The sequence below is a fragment of the Myodes glareolus genome, chromosome 4 (genome assembly GCF_982192425.1).
Source record: "Myodes glareolus chromosome 4, mMyoGla1.1, whole genome shotgun sequence".
Lineage (NCBI taxonomy): Eukaryota > Metazoa > Chordata > Mammalia > Rodentia > Cricetidae > Myodes > Myodes glareolus.
Genome location: NC_142029.1, coordinates 14950818 through 14972431, shown reverse-complemented (window position 1 = coordinate 14972431; position 21614 = coordinate 14950818). Strand labels below are relative to the sequence as shown.

Genomic DNA, 21614 nt, shown 5'->3' with positions numbered 1-21614 from the left:
CCCAAATGTAGGTGAAAGGTCGGCGGAACCTGTAGTGTAGCCTGGGCAGCAGAGCAAGACCTAGACCGCCCCGAGCTGCCAGGCAGACAGAGAAGACTGACCATGGCAGAAGAACCGAAGCCCATCAGTCCGCTTAAGAACCTCCTGGCCGGCGGCTTTGGCGGCGTGTGCTTGGTGTTTGTGGGGCACCCCCTGGACACGGTCAAGGTGCGCGGTGTCTGGATTGGGGGCTTGTGGGTGAGGGAAGGCCCGAGGCGACGCGGAAAGTGGGGTCCCCCTGAGATGCTGCCTCAGAACAGGAGTGGGGCGGGTAGATGCTTCCCTGTGAAGTTGACGGAGGTTTGGTATGTAGTCTGTAAGTAGAACACTGTCTACCTAAAAGGGCGAAAGACTTTGCATTCAACTCCCCCAGCACTTCAAAAAGAAAAATAATTCTTGAGAATCATTCTAAAGAGAAGGCAGAGGCTGCCCCACGCGCCCCAAGAGCCAGACAGCTCCTATTGCAAGGTCTTCGTTTGACAGTCTTTTCTGACTCTACACTGTTTCTTTGGAGAGGAAAAAAGAAAAGAAAAAAGAAAAAAAAAAAACTTCTTCCCAAACCTCTGTTTTCAGTTAACCCTAATATTTTTTGTTATAAAGATTGAAACAGGATCCCTGTAAACCCAGCCTCCCCTAAACACAAAGGACAAAGGTGGCAAAGACGTCCTTTGACACAGTCTCGTGAAGCCAGTGGATCCCGCAGCCTTCTCTTGTGCAGTTCTCTTTGCCCGAAGAGGCAATTAGCCGTTTTCAGTCACTCACTGCAGGGAAAGCGTCATTAACCTATTGCATAGTCACCCCCATAGGAAGTAATGGTGGACTCGGTGACCAGCCATTCTCAGGCTAGGAAATCAGCCATTCTAGGCACACTAGAACTTATTCCTGGACCGTTGCCTCCTCACGCCTCCATTCTTTCCCTTGCTGCACTCAGGAAGATCTTGCTGAAGACCAAAGGCAATAGATATCCTATGACTTAGCTCCTGAAGCCTCATCATCATTATTACTATTGTAAAACTTGAAGGAAAATGACAGGTCACAGCCAGGATGGACCTGTGGGGAGAAGATATGAGTCTTGTGTTGCTGGGGCGTGGAACCCGGAGAAGACAGGAGTTTCATAAGGTAGTACTCTGTTGGTGGCTTTTTAGGGCATCAAGTCCAGTTTCCTCAGAAAGAAAATAGTATCCTGTTGGCAGGCTATCTGATGGCTTCTGTTCAAGAGTGAAGCTAACCAAAGACAGAGCTCATTCTAGGGGGTTCTATAGTATTCTGCAGTGCAGCATCAGATCTTGGCGGGCAGTGAGGACTCTACTTGTCAGTGCTTCTAAGGCAGTGGTTCATTCAAGGACCTCAATTTGTATGGTCTTTATTCCTAATCCTATTCTACAGAGGCAGAAATCTTGTTCTGCACATCTGAGACTTAAAAAAAATATCCTTACTGTCTCCTTATATAAATGTTGCTCTTATCTTGTATCCTCTTGTTTCTGATGTTCCTCCAGCAAGGGCGCCGTGACCTTTGTTCTGAATTATAAATGACTGAAAATGTTCACTGGCATGTTGACATCAGAAGACTTTTCCTTTTAGTGTAAACCAAAACTACAGATTGCTGCCTGCTGTCCTGATGCTTTTGTGATTGGGTTTTTGTTTTGTTTTGTTTTTGAGGCAAGGTCTCACGTAGTCTATGCTGGCCTCAAACTATTATGTAGCAGAAGATGACCTTGAACTTCTGATTCTTCTATCGCCCAAATACTTGATGGATCTTTGAGAGTTTTAAAGCAACTGAGTCATGGCCTGCATGTCCTATTAACTGAGAATTGGCACACTTGGCACACTTCAGAACTGGGGCTTGGAAAATTTTTATGGGAGGTAGGGTTGGAACAGGCATTGAAACACTAGATGATTTTTAATCTGAGCACTTGGGATGCAGAAGCAGACAGATCTCTGTGAGTTCCAGGAACAAGTGAGCTCCAGGACAGCCAGGGCTGTTACACAGAGAAACCCTGTCTCGAAAAACCAAGGGAAAAAAAAAGGTGAAAGAAAGAAAGGAAGGAAGGAAGAGCTGTGTAATCTGGCACGGGGAGGTAGGTGATTTAGGTCTTAGAACACTGGTGACTATCAGTTTATAAAGAACAAAGATTTATTTATTTGTTTGTTTGGTTGATTTTTTTTTTTTTGAGACAGGGTTTCTCTGTAGCTTTAGAGCCTGTCCTGGAACTAGCTCTTGTAGACCAGGCTGGCCTAGAATTCACAGAGATCCTCCTGTTCTGACTCCCAATTTCTTACAGTTCTGGAGGCCAGGAGTGCCAAGATGCACAGGTCTAAATCTGTGCAAGGCTGTTTGTGCTGGTGCTTCCCATTGTGGAAGATGGAAGGGCAAGAGGTCAAACTCAAGACTCAAATCTTTTTTTCAGCTGTCTTTAATATTCATGAATACCTTCCACTAGGTCTCACCTTCCAACATTGTTACTGCATTTTGGGGTTAAGTTCCCACACGTAGTTTGGGGCAGGAGTGAAGGCAAGTATGAGCTTGGCCATGGGTTTAGGATGTAGTGTCAGCTGAGGACGCCTTTAGGTCCTCACTGGTTGGGACCTCTGATGTCACAATGAGATAAATAGAGGGAATTTTTTTTTTGTTTTGTTTTGTTTTAAATCACTGTGGTGGAAATGTAGCTCAGCTGATAGAGTACTTGCCTACCATGCATGAAACCTTTAGGGTTTGTTTGTTTGTTTATTATTTTCGAGACAAGGCTACTCTGTATCTTTGGAAACTGTCCTGGCACTTGCTCTGTAGCCTAGGCTGGCCTCGAACTCACAAAGATCTGTCTGCCTCTGGCTCTCAAGTGCTGAGCCAGGCAGTGGTGGTGCATGCTTTTAATCCCAGCATGTAAGGTCCTAACACATGCAACAATAAAGGTTTATAAGGAAGTGGAGGAAGAACATGATGAGAATGGGGTTTTGGAGAGGTTGGTGTGAGAACAGCCTTGAGAGGCATTTGGAGAACAGTTAGCAGGAAAGTCATCCTGGAAAAGGACTAACTAGTACTGCCTGTTTCTATTTCTATTACAGTGTAAGTCTTTACCCTAAGCCCAAGTGAGCTAAAGACTCAGTAATGCTCACAATCCTTGTAAGTCGTATTTGGGGGAACACTTTGGGTGGGTGACCTGTCTCATTCTTTTTCTTTTTGAGGTAGATTGTCTTGTAGCCCAGTCTGGCCTTAGACTTATTACATATACATACCCAAAGATGACCTTGAACTCCTGGTTCTCCTGTCTTCATCTCCTAAGCACTCACATGTCCAGCTTGGCTCGGAGTTGTTTTTTTGTGAAATAGTTAAGAAGATCCCTAATGGTTTGGGGATTTGGCATAGTCACTGATAGAGTGTTTGCTTAACATGCCTGAAGCCCTGGGTTCAGTCCCCAGTGTGACATAAAACCAAGTATGGTGCTGATGAATATATATACATACATACATATATATACATATACATATATATATAATTCTGTATCCAATGAAATATCTGACAATAAAAATATTTGACAAAAAAATGCAATTGTTATGGGGGTCTGTGGAGGAAGTAGGAGGACGATGGATATATAATTCATATATGCATAAGATACATTTTATACATGTCTGAAATTGTCAAAGAATAAATATAAAAAGTACTTGCAAAAGAATGAGATGCTGGAGAACTGGTTCAGCTTAAGAGCACTTACTACTCTTGCATAGGACCCTGTTTCCATTCCCAGCATCCACATAGCATTTCACAACTATCTGTAACTAGTCCCTGATGTTCTGGCAGACTCTATGTGCACTGCATGCATGTGGTGTACTTAATATGGTCAGGCAAAACACTCATACAGAAAGCAAAATACACACACACACACACACACACACACGTTTAAGGAATGAGAAACCTGTTCTCTCAAAAACCCAAGATAAATAAATAAATAGAACGAGTGCTAATGAAATAGTGAAGTCTGAATCTACCTATCAGGTTAAGAAAATGCTGAAGATGTCCACAAAGGCGAGCACTTCCTGTTTAAATGAAGTTGAAGGGTTGAGGATCTAGCTCTGTGGGAAAGTCACTTATATAGAGTTCTAGGTACAGTCTCCAGCTCTGTAAATGAGGAGGAAGAGGTAGGGAGAGAAAAAGAGGAAAGTTGGATCATTGCTGGTAATTCTGGAAGGTAACTATTTTGGTTTCTGGTTTCAGGTTCGACTGCAGACACAACCACCAAGTTTGCCTGGACAGCCACCTATGTACTCTGGGACCATCGACTGTTTCCGAAAGACTCTTGTTAGAGAGGTGTGCTTCAGGTGCTGGGTGTGGGCGTTCCTTCCTCAAAGGACTGTTTTTAGAGGTCAACACTACCCCTGGGGGAAGAGGACAGCTGAGGGTTTCTGCTGGCCGCAGCTGTAGCTCACTAGCATATCGGCCTCATTGGCTATGGAGCCTGATAATTCCAGCTACTGTTTATATAGATGGATGAAGCCAATAAAATATTTCACCCTTCTGGGAGATGTAAGTAGGAATGGATCATTAGCAAGGCATAATTGAAGTTTGAATTGAGAAAAAATTCACATCTTGCCATGTGGTGGCACATACCTATAATCCCAGCACTGGGAAAGCTAGGATAAGAAGATCTGAGTGCAAGGTTAGCCTGGGCTACGTGGAGAGCTCCTGTACCAAAACCAATAAAGAGCTAGCGAAATGGTTTGGCAGTTGAGAACACTTATCACTTTTGCAGAGGACCCAGGTTTGGTACCCAGCACCCCTATGGAGGCTGACAACCATAACTCCAGTTCCAGGGGACCCAATACCCTTTTCTGACTTCTGAGAGCACCAGGCACACACATGTGCACATACATGTATTCAGGCAAAACATTCAAAATAAATATCTGAAAACAATAGCAACAAAAAAATTGAAAAAGAAATATTGAGGTTTGGAGAAAAACAGAGACCAACAGAAATTCCACACTCCTAGAGAAGAGCATTTAGTTGTGTTAGGGTTATTTGATTGCACAAGTTTTTAATAGAATGTGATGTTTTTTCCCTTTGGTTTTTTGAGATAGAGTTTCTCTGTGTAGCTCTGACTATCCTGGAACTCACTTTGTAGATCAGGCTGGTCTCAAACTCACCGAGAACCGCTTTCCTCTGCCTCCTGAGTGCTGGGATTAAAGGGGTGTACCACCACCTCCTGGCAATAGGGTGCAATTTTAAAAATATTATTTATGAGTATGGGTGTCCACATGTATGTCTGGTGCCTGTGGAGGTCAGAAAGTGGAATGGGGTCTTGTGGGAACTGGAGTTCAGCAAGAGCAGCAAGTGCTCTAAAATGCTAAACCATCTCTCTGGTCCCTTTCTTCTTTTTTTGGTGTTTTGAGATGGTGTCTCCTACTGCATCCCATGCTACACTTGAACTCCCATTCATCCTTCTACCTCACTCTCCTAAGTGCTAAGATTACAATTACGCTAAAATACAACTTACACATGTTTATCTGCCAACATAGAAACTGAAGAGTGTCCCCTCAAAGTATAAAGGTTCAGGGAAGGGATGGCTTATCCTTGGTGTAGACATGTCCAAGATTCCTGCAGGACTCAGTGTGGGAGGAAGGTGCTGAGTCAGCCTTGAGCTCTCTCACCAAACCCCAGCTAGGTCTGTGTTTCTTCTTTAGGGCCTTCTTCTATATCTATCTTATAATCAGAGTAGAGGTTGCTCAGTGTCTCCAGGAGGCTCTAAACTTCAGTTCTACCCAGAGGTCTCTGCTTTTAAGGAAGAGAGCCAAGTCTACATATTTCTTGGTCAGCATTTTGGTTTTTTTTTTTTTGGCTGTATCCTATGTAAATCTGACTCCTAAGTCTCATATATATTTCTGATTTCATTTCTGATTTCCTGGGAGACTGAGGCAGGAAGATCACCAGAATTGAATTGGAATTCAGCTTGGGAAATAAAGCAAAAAAAACCAAAAACCAGAAAGAAAACAATAAAGCCCTAACTCCTGCAGAATTTAGTAGACTTCATTAATCCATATTTGTTCTCCCTGTTTTTCAATGTAGCAGACTTAGCTCTGTCTTCTGGAGCTGCCAGACATGAGTTGTACTCCATGAAACTGGCAGACCACTGGAGAGGAAGAGAGATTAGGTGGGTTGTCAGGAGGCTTGTGTGGGCCCTGAGGAACTGGGCATCCTTCTCATCCCAGCGCAGAGTTGCAGGAGAGGCTTTGACGGGACTTTGTCACACTCTGCTCTTGTGCTGCCCCTGTTATTGCCTCTGTACTTTGCCCATGGTGAGTGCACCTGCAGCCTGTAGCAGTGCCAGGCTTTTGTGGGATCAGGCAGAGTCTTAATTGGTAAACATGTGCCCCTTTGGTTCTAGAAAAACGTGGATGGTGCAGGGTCTGCATTGAGAACAGTTCTTCAACCTGGATCTGTGTTGCCTTCCTGCTGTACAACCTGCCCTGTCCGGAGCAACCTTAACTCTTATTTTTAGTATTTGCTTTCAAAAATATTTTATTTTTCATTAAAGTTATATGGGCACTTAATTTTTCCCTGAAAGGCAAAGCAGCCAAGTTATCCATGTTCCTTCCTCCCTTCCTCCTGCTCCAGAGGCTCTCAGCTCCTTTGGTTGTTTGCACTGCTTCCACCTATCTGCATAGTACATTTGCTGACACATTTTTTATATGTTTATGCATCTTAACATGCATGTTCGCCTGCATTAGCTGTCTTGTTCTGGTAGAGTCCTATTCTTTTTTTTTGAGAGATGAAGCAGCTCTTTAATCCTACAAGAGATGTTCTGGATTCTCCAAGCTCTTTCCTGTAAGTGATTTGATTTTTCAATCTAATCTGACTTCAGTGAAATGGACGGTTAACCCCACTTGGCTGTTGAGATCGGTTTTGTTAATAGGGAATACACATTCTCTTATTTACCCCCTTTGTATGCTCGCTTGTCTTTTAGAAGCACCTCCTCTTGGATGTGCAAGGGGCTGTGTGAGGAGCTCCTGCTTTATCCTTCCATGCTGTCCTTACAGCTACATTTGAGGCAGTTCTCATCACGTCCCTGCTTGTAGTCAGCAAGGCCCCTCTTTTTTTTTTTATTGCTTTATAAATAATACCATTTTAATGGCCAATCAATCCCACACCAGTTAGGTTTTAAAGGGGTATTTATTTGGGGGGGGGTAAAACTTACATACACACAAACCTTCAGGAAAGGAGCCTAGTCGCTGGAGCAGGAGTCAGAACCAAGCACCGGAACCAAGAGAGCCAGCCGAGGCTTGCTGCTCTTCCGCTCTTTTTTAAAGAGAAATATACCACGCCCCAGTGGGCTGGTATTTCAGTGACTATTGGCTGAAGGAGCAGAAGGTACTCCCGCAGCACCATTCAAAATTTCCACTTCCTCCCCGCCAATAGATTCCTATTCTTGCTTTTTTTTTCTTTTTGTTTTTTGTTTTTCGGGTTTTTCGAGATAGGGTTTCTCTATAACTTTGAAGCCTATCCTGGCACTAGCTCTTGTAGACCAGGTTGGCCTCGAACCTCTGCCTCCTGAGTGCTGGGATTAAAGACATGCATGAGCCACCACTGCCTGGCCTATTCTTGCTTTTTTGCCCTGCATATCCATATAATTTTTATCACATTTTTGTGACTTAATCCATTTCATTTTTACTTTGTTTTGAGGTGCCAGGGATTAAATCCAAGTCTTATGCATTCTAAATACTCTGAGCTACATTTCCATCCTCCAGTTTATTATTTTTGGGATTATGACTATGTTTTATCTTTTTTTTTATTATTCTATTTGTATGAGTGTTTTGCCTGCATGCATGCATGCCTACCACATTTGCCTGGTGCAACAAAGATCAGAAAAAAACTCTTAATTGACGAACCATCTTTCCAATCATACTCCACATCACGCCCAAGTCCTTTAAAAACATTTTTTATTGGCCAGGTGTGTTAGCACAGGACTTTAATATCAGCATTATGGGAAGTAGGAGCATAATCTCTTTGAATTCAAAGCTGTCTTGATCTACATTCGGAGTTCTAGACCAGTCAGTGGTACAGAATGTGACCCTGTCTCGGGGGGGGGGGGGAAGCTGAGACAAGATTTCACTACATTTCCCAGAATGGTCTAAACTCAAACTGTAGTCTGCTACATCTTTAGTCCCAGCATTTAGGAGGCAGAGGCAGGTAGTTCTCTTCTGAGTTCAAGGCCAGCCTGGGTTATATTGCAAGCTCTGGAACAGCCAGGCCTATTTAAAGAGACCCTGTCTCAAAAATAAATAAATAAAATGAAATAAATAAATAAACAAAAAAGAAAGGAAGAAAAGAAAGAGTGCTGCCTGGGACTGCCTGATACCCAAGGGTGACTTCGGACCCATGCATGCACTCGTGCACTGGCACACACATGTGCACCTAAACATGCATATATAAACACACACAAATTGGGGGGGGTAAATCTCTCTGTGCTTAAAAAGGTAAGGATGAAAGTCACAGTTGAGAGGAGACATGGCTTCCCTATTTCAGACCCGGTATTGGTTTACGGGTACAGCTCAGAGGTGAGCACTTGCTAGGCCCTTGGTTTGATTCCCAGCACTGACATAGAGTGGAATACCTGAAAGCAGATTCTGTTGCTGTGGTTCCTTCCAGGGCATCACAGGGCTATATCGAGGCATGGCCGCACCCATCATTGGAGTCACCCCTATGTTTGCTGTGTGCTTCTTTGGGTTTGGTTTGGGGAAGAAACTGCAGCAGAAATCTCCAGAGGATACACTAAAGTAAGTATTCTCAGGTAGCACTCAGTGCTGTTCTTCTTGGTGGTGTGATATGTATTGAGGAAGTGTCTTGACAATTAGACTATCCAGAGCTCCAGGACTGACTTGTAGGCATTCAGAGTGAAGGAATACCCGAGTTTCCTTTGTTCTGTGAAATGAAAGGGCCAAAGAAGAAAAGAGCCTTTCCTTGCCTATTTGCTAAGTTTTCATTAATTTTTCTTTTGTTTTTGTTTTGTTTTTTGAGACAGGGTTTCTTGTGTAGCTTTAAAGCCTGTCCTCAAACTTGCTCTGTAAACTAGACTGGCCTTGAACTCACAGATCTCTCCTACACCCCCCACCCTGCCTTTCAAATGCTGGGATTTAAAGGCATGCACCACCACCACTACCTGGCCATCATCAATTTCTTATCCATAGTAAATTCCTAGCACTGCTGTAGGACTCTCTAAGTAGCCAAGGATGACCTTGAACTTCTGATCCTCTTGCCTCTACCTATTGTTCCCTCAGATTACAGCTGTTTACCACTATTCCTGGTTTTATACCTCGCAGTACAGTGCAGAGGATTGAACCCAGGGCTTTGTACATGCAGACATTGTCCCAACTGAGATATATTTCCAGCCCTTGTTGTATATTCTTTAAATTAAAAAAAAAATTATTTTGGACGGGGTGGTGGTGGCACACACCTTTAATCTCAGCATTTGGGAGTTCAAGGACAACCTGGTCTACAAGAGCTAGTTTCCTTCACTTTTCCTACCCGTTTACCAAGTGATAAAAGTTGCATTTTTCTGACTATTACACTTATGGACTCTAAATGTCTCTGCCTTAGTTTCTGCTCCACTCTAATTTTCTTTTGTTGTCAACATATATAACCGAATACTTTTTCCTTTTCCTGTGTACATACAGCTTATCATTTACAAATCTTTACTCCCGATTTAAATTTTATCCTGCTTCTCTACACTTCTTTAAATTTTATTTTTTTATTTTTGAATGCTCATACTCACGTATTCACCTGTGGTGAAATTTTTTCTCGCTGGTTTCTTATGTTTTCCTCCGTATGTCTGGTCATTTCTCTGGCATTTTTTGGGGGGTTGTAGATCAGCTCCATGTTGGGCGCCGTTTTGTTGTGGTCCCGTGGCAGCCCAGATCATAAATTATTTTTTTGAACTAGCGTGGAGGCGCTGGAATAAAGATACAACTCATATGGCTTTATCAGGAGGGATATTTTTAGTGATCCCTCATGAAATTACTGAGTTGACATCCTGAAAATTCCTGTTTATTCTCCAAACAGCCTTATATACCAAAACATAAACTGAGAGGGAAATTCATTAGCATTCTGTTTTCTAGGTAACCAGGTGAGTGACTCTGGTCACATCCACATCTACCTATGCCTGCTGTCACATCTTCCTGCTCTTTATGCTAGCCTGAATTAGCATCTCTATCCTAGGCATCCTCCAAATTACAAAGGCGGAGCAGAACAACAACCTGACCTCTTGTTAGGGTAGCGACAGCCTGTCTGGAAGGCTGCCCTCAGGTGCCAACTATGGCTTAAGAGCCTGACTGCCATGCCATATAGTAATGTGGGCCCACAACCACAGAGAAACCCTATGTAAAAAAACAAAAACAAAACAAAAAAATGTATTTTGTTATTTTATGTGTATGGGTGTCTATGTGCCACATGGGTGCAGTGCTTGAGAAGGACAGAAGAAGGTGGCAGATCTCCTGGTATTGATGTTTCAGACTGTTATGAGTTGCCTTGTGGGTACTGGGAGTCAAACTTAGGTTCTCTGAAAGATCAGCCAGTGTTCTTAACTACTGAGCCTTCTCTCCAGCCCAGTAACAACTTTTAATAAATTTTTAGAGTTAGTTTGGGTATAAAAAGACAATTGAACTGGGTGGTGGTAGCACACATCTTTACTCCCAGCACTCAGGAGGCAGAAGTAGATGAATTTCTATGAATTCAAGGCTAGCCTAGTCTACAGAGTGAGTTTCCGGATAGCCAGAGTTACATAGAGAAACCCTGTCTCAGAGACAAAAAAAAGACAATGGAGTCTCTTTTTTTATTTTTTTGTTTTTGTTTTTTTTTTTTTTTGAGACAGGGTTTCTCTGTAGTTTTTGATGCCTGTCCTGGAACTAGCTCTTGTAGACCAGGCTGGCCTCGAACTCACAGAGATCCGCCTGCCTCTGCCTCCCGAGTGCTGGGATTAAAGGCATGCGCCACCACCGCCTGGCCTTGGAGTCTCTTTTTTTATACCTCTATTATACCTCAACAATAAAAAGCAATTAATGTACAAGCTTCTCAGAATTCAGGGGTATTCCCCCCCTTTTTTAAAATTGATATTTATTGAGCTCTACATTTTTCTCTGCTCCCCTCCTTGCCTCTCTCCTCCTCCCTTCTATCCTCCCCCAAGGTCTCCATGCTCCCAATTTACTCAGGAGATCTTGTCTTTTTATACTTTCTACTTCCCATGTAGATTAGATCTATGTAAGTCTCTCTTAGTGTCCGCATTGTTGTCTAAATTCTCTGGGATTGTGGTTTGTAGGCTGGCTTTCTTTGCTTTATGTTTAGAAACCACCTATGAGTAAGTACATGTGATAATTGTCTTTCTATGTCTGGGTTACCTCATTCAAAATAATGTTCTCTAGCTCCATCCATTTTCCTGCAAAATTCAAGCTGTCGTTATTTTTTTCTGCTGTGTAGTAATCTATTGTGTAAATGTACCACATTTTTCTTAATCCATTCTTCGGTCGAGGGGCATTTAGGTTGTTTCCAGGTTCTGGCTATGACAAACAATGCTCTATGAACATAGTTAAGCACATGTCCTTGTGGCACGATTGAGCATCCTTTGGATATATACCCCAAAGTGGTATTATTGGGTCCTGAGGAAGGTTGTTTCCTAATTTTCTGAAAAATTGCCACACTGACATCCAAAGGGGTTGTACCAGCTTGCATTCCCACCAGCAATGCAGAAATGTCGGGGGAATTTTGAGTGAAACTTTTTCTTTTTTGTGACAAGGTTTTTCTGTTGTATCCCTGGCCATCCTGGAACTATCTCTGTAGACCATGCTGGCCTCAGACTCACAGAGATCTACCTGCCTCTCCCTCTTGAGTGCTGGGATTAAATTAAAGGTGTGCGCTGCCACTGCCTGGTTGAAGGTTAATTTTAAATGTGATTTTGCCACAACTTAGTCACTTGTGAAGAGAGTTCCAATTGTGATAATTATCTTTATCAGATTGGTATGTGGGCATGTCTTTATTGTTAACCAATGTAGGAAGATTTAGCCTATCGTGAGTGGCACCATTCCCTAGGCAGAGGCTCTGAACTATGTAAGCCGGAAAACTAGAGAAGCTGAAAGCAGGCAGCATGAGTGCATTTGTCCCCTCTGCTCTTGACTGTAAATGTGATGAAGCTAGCTTCTTGACTTCCTGCCTTACCTCCCCCAAATGATGGGTTGTAACCTGGGATTCTGAGACAAACCCCATCCTCCTTAAGTTGCTTTGGTCAGGGTGTTTGACCACAGTAGTAGAAATAAAATTGGAATCCCTGGCTCCCCCTCAGCCTGTGGGGTGGCCACAGCCACTCTCCTTGACCTCGAAACTTTTCTGCTTGAGTCTTGACTTAGTGTTCTAGGCCCTTGGTAGCCCAGGATATGTGATATAGGAGGGAAATGGGAGTTCAGTGAGGTTAGATCTCGGGTTAGAGGCTCTCCTTGCCTCACAGCAACCCAGTCATTTACAGTTAGGAAATCAAGGCTCACAGAGCCCTGGTAATTTGTCCATAGTTACTGAGCACAACAGGCTCATGAGTGGAAACCATAGCTATATATCTATAAAGCTTTTCTCAGGGATGAAGGGATTCTGAGTGTGTGCCTATTGTGTGTGGGCTTCAAGGGTTTTCTCTTCTTGACATCGGTACCCTTGTTCTGGTAAATTTGACATCAGAATTTATCCAGAATCTTATCTTTGTATAAAATCTGATTTACTTGTGGCCATGCTCCTCACCAGCCCATGTATTTACCTATCCTGATAAAACCATTTTCTCTGCTTGGATTGCCTCAGTCCTTGGTGGATAACCACAGATGGTTGCTTCTGGTTTTGTTTTCAATTCAGCTACCCGCAGCTGTTTGCAGCTGGGATGCTGTCTGGTGTGTTCACCACAGGAATCATGACCCCTGGAGAACGGATCAAATGCTTACTGCAGGTAAGGGTGTGGTCTGCGAGGAGGACCCAAGCACATAGTTAGCATGTGTGTTAGTGTTTTTGTGGGTTTGTTGTTTTGAGTCACTGTCTTGCTATGTGGCACAGGCTGGCCGTGAACTCATGATCCTCCTGTCTTGGTCTCCTTATACTGCTGGGGTCATGGGCATGCTGTGCCATGCCTGGATTTATGTCCTTGTTCCTTCTATGAAATCTTTAGGCCAGTTGAGTAAAACAATGTTTTAAAAAATGTGGAAGAATCAAGAACAAGAAGCTAGCTATGTAGTGCCTTCTAGTAAGCACATGCTGAAGATGAGGCAGGGGAGCTCAAGTTCATGTGTTATGGCACAGAACTAGAATCCTAGTGCTCAGGAGTTTAAGGCAGGAGGCTTGCCACAAGTTCATTGTTGTCCTGACCTATATAGAGAGCTATGGACCAGCCTGGGCTACATAAGGATACCCTATATCAAAGTACCAAAAACCAAAATGAAAAAAAAAAAAAACAAGCAACAACTAAGGATTTAACTACTGTACAACCTAGCAACTGTATAGTCCTGGTCATTTAGCTCAGAAAAATAAACATTTAAATCTCTGTATGCAAATATGTGCAATGTCTTTATTTATAATAAGCCTGAACTAGAAAAAACACAGACATCTTCAAATTGGCTGTATAGCTGAGGGTGACCTTAAATATCTCATCATACTGCCTGTACTTCCAAAGTACATGAGAACTGAAATTCAGATGTTCTTCATATTAAAAAATTATAGAATGAGCCATGTATGGTGCACACGCCTTTAATCCCGGCACTGGGAAGAAAAGACAGGTGGATCTCTATGAGTTTGACGCTAGCCTGGTCTATATAGAGTTACAGGACAGCCAAGGCTATATAGAGACCCTGTCTCAAAACAAAAAACCTAGAGAAACAAAATTATAGAATGGCATTTACTGGGTTTTTGGGTGTGGAGACATACAGTATCTCAGGCAGGAGCTGCCTCCCTTCTGCCTCTAATGGGAGACGATGTGGCTCAGTGGTAGAGATCTGCTGAGCATGTGCAGTGTCCAAGGTTCAGTCCTCCCAAAATGCCATGTGCTGAGATACGAGTTGCCTTTCAATTTCTAAAGTGCTGTTGACCAGAGCTGGCAGGACTGAACGGGTGCATCTTATAACGTTTTATTCACTTACTATATTATCTTAGTTACGTTTGTTTTTTTCAGGTTTTATTAATTTTTGTTTGTTTGTTTTGAAACAGAGTCTACTGTAGTCCAAGATAGCCTCATAATTACCTTGTAGAGAATAGTAGCTTTGACCTCCTGGTCCTCCTGCCCCTTCCTCTCCACGGCTTGGTTTAAAAAGAAAAGAATAGTTATTTCTAAAGAAAATTTAAAAATTAATTCATTGTTATTGGGGTGGAGTACATATGCCACAGTGCAGATGCGACCGGCAGAGACAACTTGGCTGAGGTGGTTCTTGCTTCATGTGGGTCCTGGGGATCAGGGCTACATCACAAGCTTGTACCTTACCCGCCGAGCCAGCTCTCTGACCATTTTCTTACTTTTTCCGAGACAATGCTCCTTTCCCCTTTGCTGCTGTGGAGCGAGGTAGCCACTGATTCTTTTGTTTCAGTTTTGTTTTTCAATTTGAAGTTTTGTTTGGTTCCTCTTTGTATATTCTAATTTCTCTACTCAAACTATCCATTTCTTTGCTGTGGCTACTTTCATGTTTCAAGCATATTCATGATTTTTCATGAAAGGATTTTTATTATGACTGCTTTAAAAACCTTTGTCAGGCAGTCCTAGCACCGGCATCTTGTTGGCATTGTTGTCTTTCTTTGAGTGAGCTTGTGGAGACCAGGTCAGCCCTGGTGTTGTCCCTGAGGGTCCACCCGCCTTGTCTTTGGAGACAGTCTCTCGCTAGCCTGAGGCTGAGTCATTAAGCCAGACTGGCTAGCAGGGAGCCCCGACCCTGCTGGGTCTATCAGTTCAACGGTGCTGTTTTGACTTGATGACCTTCCGTCCCTCCCAGATTCAGGCTTCTTCAGGGGAAACCAAATACTCTGGTACCTTGGACTGTGCAAAGAAGCTCTATCAGGAGTTTGGGATCCGTGGCTTCTACAAAGGGACTGTGCTCACTCTCATGCGAGGTAAACTGAAGCACTGCACTCTAGGTCACCTGGGAAGGTCAGCTGATGAGAGTTTGTCACGAGAAGCTTCCCTAGACTGTAGATCAGTGTTTACACATGCCTGTACATGCCAGTAGCGTGTGTCCTGCTTATAGGGAGTCTCACCCAGCATGGACACAGAGAAGGATGGAGAGGTTTATCCTTCCTGAATGTCTTCAGGGATGGAGTCATGATGTGGGAAGGCAGTGACTACTAGTTAGAAATCATGGCTGAAGGAATGAGAGGGGAGGAAAGAAAGACTTAGGAATAGTGAGAATCTCTTCAGGGTTTGTGCATGCTGGGCAGTGCTCTACCATTGAGCTACATTCCCAGACCTCCTCTTGGTTCTGACAGGCAGGATTCCAGAGGCAGAGACAGTCTTATCCTGAGATGGTAGCTTGAAGGAAGTTCAGACAGTTAACTGTGATTATAACTGCTTAGAGTCAGTGCATCGTGGTGGCCACCTACAGGGACTTGGAAGATGAATTACATCGTTCGTTTATTCTCATGCTAGTGCATGGCTGTCAACGACATCTGATAGCTTTAGGGTGATTGTTAAAGATAGGATGTAACTGGCATGCTGGAGCAGTATCCCACCATGGTGGGAGACGGGTGGATCTCAGAGTTCCAGGCCAGTCTGGTCTATAGAGTGAGTTCCAGAGTAGCTAGGGTTACACAGAGAAACCCTGTCTAAAAAATACTAAAACAAACAAACAAAAGCTGTAGGGCCTGGAGAGATTGCTGAATGGTTAAGAGCACTGGCAACTTCTCTAGAGTAATCAGATTCAGTTCCCAGCACCCACATCACAGCTCACCACAGTCTGTCACTCCACTTCTAGAGAACCTGATGTCTTCTGGCCTTTATGGGCATTGCACACACATAGTGCACAGACAAGCAGGTAAAATTCTCATACATGTAAAATAAAGAATATTTTTGCTTGTGAGTCTAGTCTTTAATTGCTGAGCCATCTCTCTAGCCCATAAAATAAAACATAAAACTCAAAAATTTGAAAATAAAAAGGATGAGCCGGGCAGTGGTAGAGCACACTTTCAGTCACAGCACTTGGGAGGCAGAGGCAGGCAGATTGCTAAATTCAAGACCAGTCTGGCCTTCAAAGAGTTCCAGGACAATCTGGGCTATGTAAAGAAACTCTGTTTCAAAAACAAACAAACAAAAAGGACATAGCTGCTTAAGAATTTCTTGGGCTCTTCCCAGAGAAGAGCACACAGTCCTGAAGATGAATGCATATTAGTAAAATTATACAGACCAAACAGGTTGGATTTATGTATTTATACTACATATGTGTGCATATATGTAGTATCTATAGTATATATTTAATATGTATATGTAGTATAAATATATTTGGTGTGTATATGTGCATATGTGTGTATGTATGTGTATATACATAGTGTGTGAAAACCAAAAAAAAAGTCATGATTTTGAAAGAGAGCTAGGGGGTGGTGCATGGTGGGGTTGGAAGGAGGAAAGAGAAAGGGAAATGATGTAATTATAATCTCAAAAAATAAACAAATTAGCCAGGTCATGGTGGTACACACCTTTAATCCCAGCACTTGGGAGGCAGAGGCCTGGGATCCCTGAGTGTTTGAGGCCAGCTTGGTCTACATTTCGAGTTCCAGGAAGCTATGATTACACAGAAAAACCCAATCTTAAAAAAAAAAAAAAAAAGAAAAAGAAAAAAATTGTTTTTAAATAGAACTCAGGAATGTTTGAATACTCTAGTGCCAGTCTGTGGAGATTCTAATGTGTTTTTAATTCACCCCCTTCTTATCATTAACAGATGTTCCAGCCAGTGGGATGTACTTCATGACATATGAATGGCTTAAGAATCTCTTCACTCCAGAGGGAAAGAGGTGAAAAGAACATTAGAATGTAGAAGCCATTTTCCTACTTCTGGGTAGGTTGTCCCCTCCCATAGGTGGATCTGACGCAGACGTGATACTTGTTCTTGGTTCCCTGTAGTTGTCCTTTAGTAGCTGCTGGGGTGCAGCAGACATATCTACTCTGTGCCTTGCTCAGTGAAGGGCATTTTAAATAATTCATGGAACCCCCTTCAACAGAGTAGCAGCTGCCAGGTCGTGGCCTTTGAGCCTCCTCCCGCCAGCTGAAGCCCTTTCAGTAACCCCTTTCCCGAGTGGGGTGCAGGGACTGGTCTGAACACCGTGCCACGGTTTTGTCTGACTGGGGTTGTGTTCTGCAGCGTCAGTGACCTCAGTGTGCCTCGGATCCTGGTGGCTGGAGGCTTTGCGGGGATCTTCAACTGGGCTGTGGCAATCCCTCCAGACGTGCTTAAGTCTCGCTTCCAGACCGGTGAGTGGTAGGGATCTGGACAGGGTGGGCTCTAGCATTGGCTGCCCTGGGGTGCAGGGGCATTGTTTTTGTTTTTAAAGAAAAGGTCTCATGTAACCCAAGCTGGCCTCTAACTTACTATGTAAGTTACTTGGTTACTATCTAACAAAGGCTGATCTTGAATTCTTGCTCCTCTGGCATACCTCCCAAGTGCTGGGATTATAAGCAGAGGTACCCCTTCTTACCTGGTGAGTTCTCAGGTCTCTCTTCATGGCAGAATCTGACATCTGACAAACCTTCTCCACATTTCTATGCTAGAAACCCTAAGGTTTCTTCCATGTCAGTCTAAGCACAAAACAAGAGTCTGTTCTCCCTCCCCGATATGACCTGAGCTGTTTAATTCAATTTTTAATTCCCTTGGCACCAGTAATCCAGACATTTGTGTCTTTGCCCCGGTGTCAGCTGCGTTGTGAACTACTTCTAGATGGCCTTCAACGAGTCCTTGCCCCGGTGCTAACTCTGACTCAACATTTGACTATTAGATTGTCCTCATGTGGGTTGCTGTGGTCAGGTCACAAAGCTTCCTGGAGTTTAAAAAAATTGGGTTCTGTCCTACAGCACCTCCTGGAAAATATCCTAATGGTTTCAGAGATGTGCTGAGAGAGCTAATCCGGGATGAAGGAGTCTCATCCTTGTACAAAGGGTTCAATGCAGTAATGATCCGAGCTTTCCCAGCCAATGCAGTGAGTATCTGACAAGGGCTAGGATTTTTCCTTCTGGACTCAGTGCAGGGAGCTGGCTTTTGCTTGCTCTTGGGATTGCCAGAGCTTCCTCATCCACTGGCTTGCTTGCTTGCTTTTCCTTCCTTCCTTCCTTCCTTCCTTCCTTCCTTCCTTCCTTCCTTCCTTCCTTCCTTCCTTCCTTCCTTTCTTTAATCCACTGGCTTTCTTGTAGCTGCCAGCAAGCCACAGTGGGACTCCTTAAGATCAGAGATTTGAATTTCTTCATCTGGTTATCAAAAGCAGTGGTTGCAGGATATGTGTTTTCTCTATTTCTTCTCTTCCTTCTCTTCCCATCCTTTTCTTCTATTCCCCATTTCTAAAAACAAGGTCTCTATATGTAGCTCAGGCTGCCTTCAAACTCTCAGGAAAAGTGCTAGGATTGTAAGGGTGTATCACCACACCTAGTCTTGGCCATACACATTGTTTAAAATTTATTTTTATTTATTTATTTTGATTTTTTTTGAAACAGAATTTCTCTGTGAAACAGTCCTGGCTATCCTGGAACTCATTCTGTAGACCAGGCTGGCCTCGAACTCACAGAGATTCACCTGCTTCTGCCCTCCAAGTGCTGGGATTAAAGGTGTACACCACCACCGCCTGGCCTATTTTTATTTTTTGTATATTGGTGTTTTGCTTGCATGTATGTCTGTGTGAGAGTGTCAGCTCTTGGAATTAGAGACAGTTGTGAGCTGCCATGTGGGTGCTGGGAATTGAGTCCAGGTCCTTTAGAAGAGCAGTCAATGCTCTTAACCACTGAGCCATCTCTCCAGTCCCAGCCATGCACATTTTACTCCTTTTGGGAGTAAGTGATTATGCTTCCTTTTCCCTCTCTCCTCTCTCCTCTCCCTATCTTTTCTTTCTTCTTTTGTCCGGGTGCTACTGTGTAGTCCAAGTTGGTTTCAAAGTTGCAGTCTCTCTAACTTAGCCTCTGAAGCATTGGGTGCACAGGCATTCATCACCACATCCAGCTTAGTTTGCTCTCTTAGTATGGGTAGGAATGGGGTTAGGTAGGAAGGGGCTCTGGCGTTGGCAGGGCTAACCAAGCATGGCGCTGCAGGTGGAATCTACAGTCACTCCCTCTTGCTGTTTTTTCTTTCCCACCCAACCTCCTCTTAGGCCTGTTTCCTTGGTTTTGAAGTTGCCATGAAGATCCTTAACTGGATTGCCCCCAACTTGTGAGGCTGAGGACTGTTCAAGACTTCTGGATGCTGGACAGCTGTTGCTAAAAAGCAATGGGCAGGACTAGGTAGTCCTGAAGGGTGAGGGGAGGGAAATGGTGGAATCAGAGCTCCAGGCTTGGCTATGATGGTGAAATTGTTGCCTTAACGACATCCTCTACCTTGTATAACTTGGTGTGCCATTTTGAAACTTGAATTTAGAAGATTTCCAGAGAATTGGAGATGGAATAAATAGTTTATAGACTTACTACCTTTGGCCAAATTGCCACTTCCTGGTTGACTGATGGCTCTACTACACTCAAAATACTCCTCGCGGAAGAGTTGATGGCTGGCTCTCTGGAGGCCCCTTGCCTGTTTTCAGTCAGCTAAATCAGGAGATAGGATCTTCTGTCGCTAGCCAGGAAAACCCAGCAGATTTCTGTGGTGCCATCTACTCCTGGTCTGCACAGAGGGATGTAGGCGTGAAGCCCACATCTGTCTATCAAATGGACTTAGGATTACCTAAGAACAGACCGCCTATTAACTATTGTTTGATATTTTTACACAAGAATATAATAAAAAATAAATAAGAATTGTCTAAATTCCCAGGAGAAAGTGGAGAATTTTCCCTCCTACTCAGTGAAGACAGCCCCAGCCTCCTGGGTAAGTGAAAGCCATAATATAGGAAGGCTCTTTTTGCACATTCTTTCCCCATGAGAGCACCCAATTTTAACAGGAAACAATAAATATTGTTTCTAATTTTTGCATCGTGTGGTATTTTATCTTGTGATTCAGGGACAGTTCAGCAGGGTTGGGTATGCCTTCGGAGGCTGTCCGAAATCAGTGTCTGTTCCTGGGAGCCATAGGCCAGACCTCTAGCAGGCAAGAAAGAAGTTTTGACTGGCTTGGATTTCTCTGGTTCCCTTGATATTGCAGGGAGGATGGGTTTGGCTGGGAGGTTTCATTGGTAAATGTTCATAATAAAGTCCTTGGTGTCAGTCTGGCAGGCAGGCCACCCCAAAACATTCTTGTAATCCATCATCTCAAATTTATTCTCCTTTTGTCCTGAGCTACATGACTCTCCATGTTTATAAAGGGTAAGTCAGTTGTTCAAAAAAGATAAAAACAGTTCTGAGTTTAGAGGTGTCTGTGGTTCTGGCATTTGCTGTGTATCTGATGTAGCCAGAGGGATTTGAAACAGGGAGTTCTAAGCATCTTGGTCCTTGTTTTAGTGGATGGAAGAGCAGGGAGCCCTAAACTTCTTGGTCCTTGTTTTAGTGGATTGGAGAGCAGGGAGCCCTAAACTTCTTGGTCCTTGTTTTAGTGGATGGGAGTGCTTACTAAAGGGAGTTTGGCTTTTCTGGCACTGTCGTGCCTGGCTGGAACAGTTAGTTCCACTGTCACTTCCTGCCTTGTCAAAGCCCTGAAGAGATCCTTGGGACTTTGGCTTTAGAACTGTCACTCTGAGCATGAGAATGACAGACACACCTCACTTGGGAGTTAGGGTATGTAAGTAAACTTGCAGAAAGCTGGAGAACAGAGAGTTCAAGGAAGGAAGCTTGTATTTGGAGGAGAATATTTCTGAATGATCATGTGAAAATTATGGCCAAGTAGGGGGCCAGCAAGATGGCTCAGAGGGTAACTTATTTGTTTGAGGCAGGGTCTTACTTATTCAAACCTGGTCTTGGATACTGTAGCTGAGTAGGATGACCTTCAACTTCTGATCCTTCTGCCTTCCCTCACAAGTACTGAGATTACAAGAATGCATCACCATAATCAGTCTATGGGGTGCTGGGGACCAAACCCAGGGCGTTACGCATGTTAGGTAAGCTCTTTACCAACTTTGCTATATACTCAACCAAAATTAAAGTTTTTCATGTTTTGAAAGATTTTTAATTATGTGTATGTGTGTGTGTGTGTTTGCATGTGGGTATGTGAACGTGAGTGCAGGTGCTTGAGGAGGCAGAGGCATCAGATTCCCTGGAGCTAGAATTACAGCTGCCTGATGTAGGTGCTGAGAATCAAACTCCGGTTTTCCTGGAAAAGCAGCAGGTGTTCCTAACTGATAAACCATCTCTTCAGCCCCACCCCCGCCTTGGTTTCTTTGTTTTTTTGTTCTTTTCTGAGACAAAGTTTCTCTGTGTAGCTTTGGACCTTGTCTTGGAACTCACTCTGTAGACCAGGCTGGCCAGGACATAAAATGTTATGTCCAGGAC

At 43.5% G+C, this 21614-nt stretch overlaps 1 protein-coding gene across 1 annotated transcript; it reads left to right on the top strand.

Annotated features, from left to right (window-relative positions):
- On the top strand, positions 1 to 20161 carry Slc25a20 (solute carrier family 25 member 20). Its single transcript, XM_048423707.3, has 9 exons — positions 1 to 207; positions 4250 to 4342; positions 8675 to 8802; positions 12905 to 12995; positions 15016 to 15133; positions 16951 to 17023; positions 17371 to 17480; positions 18078 to 18202; positions 19358 to 20161. The coding sequence occupies exons 1-9, from the start codon at positions 103 to 105 to the stop codon at positions 19418 to 19420; spliced, it is 906 nt and encodes a 301-aa protein (XP_048279664.1). The 5' UTR covers positions 1 to 102; the 3' UTR covers positions 19421 to 20161.
- Positions 20162 to 21614: the final 1453 nt, after the last annotated feature.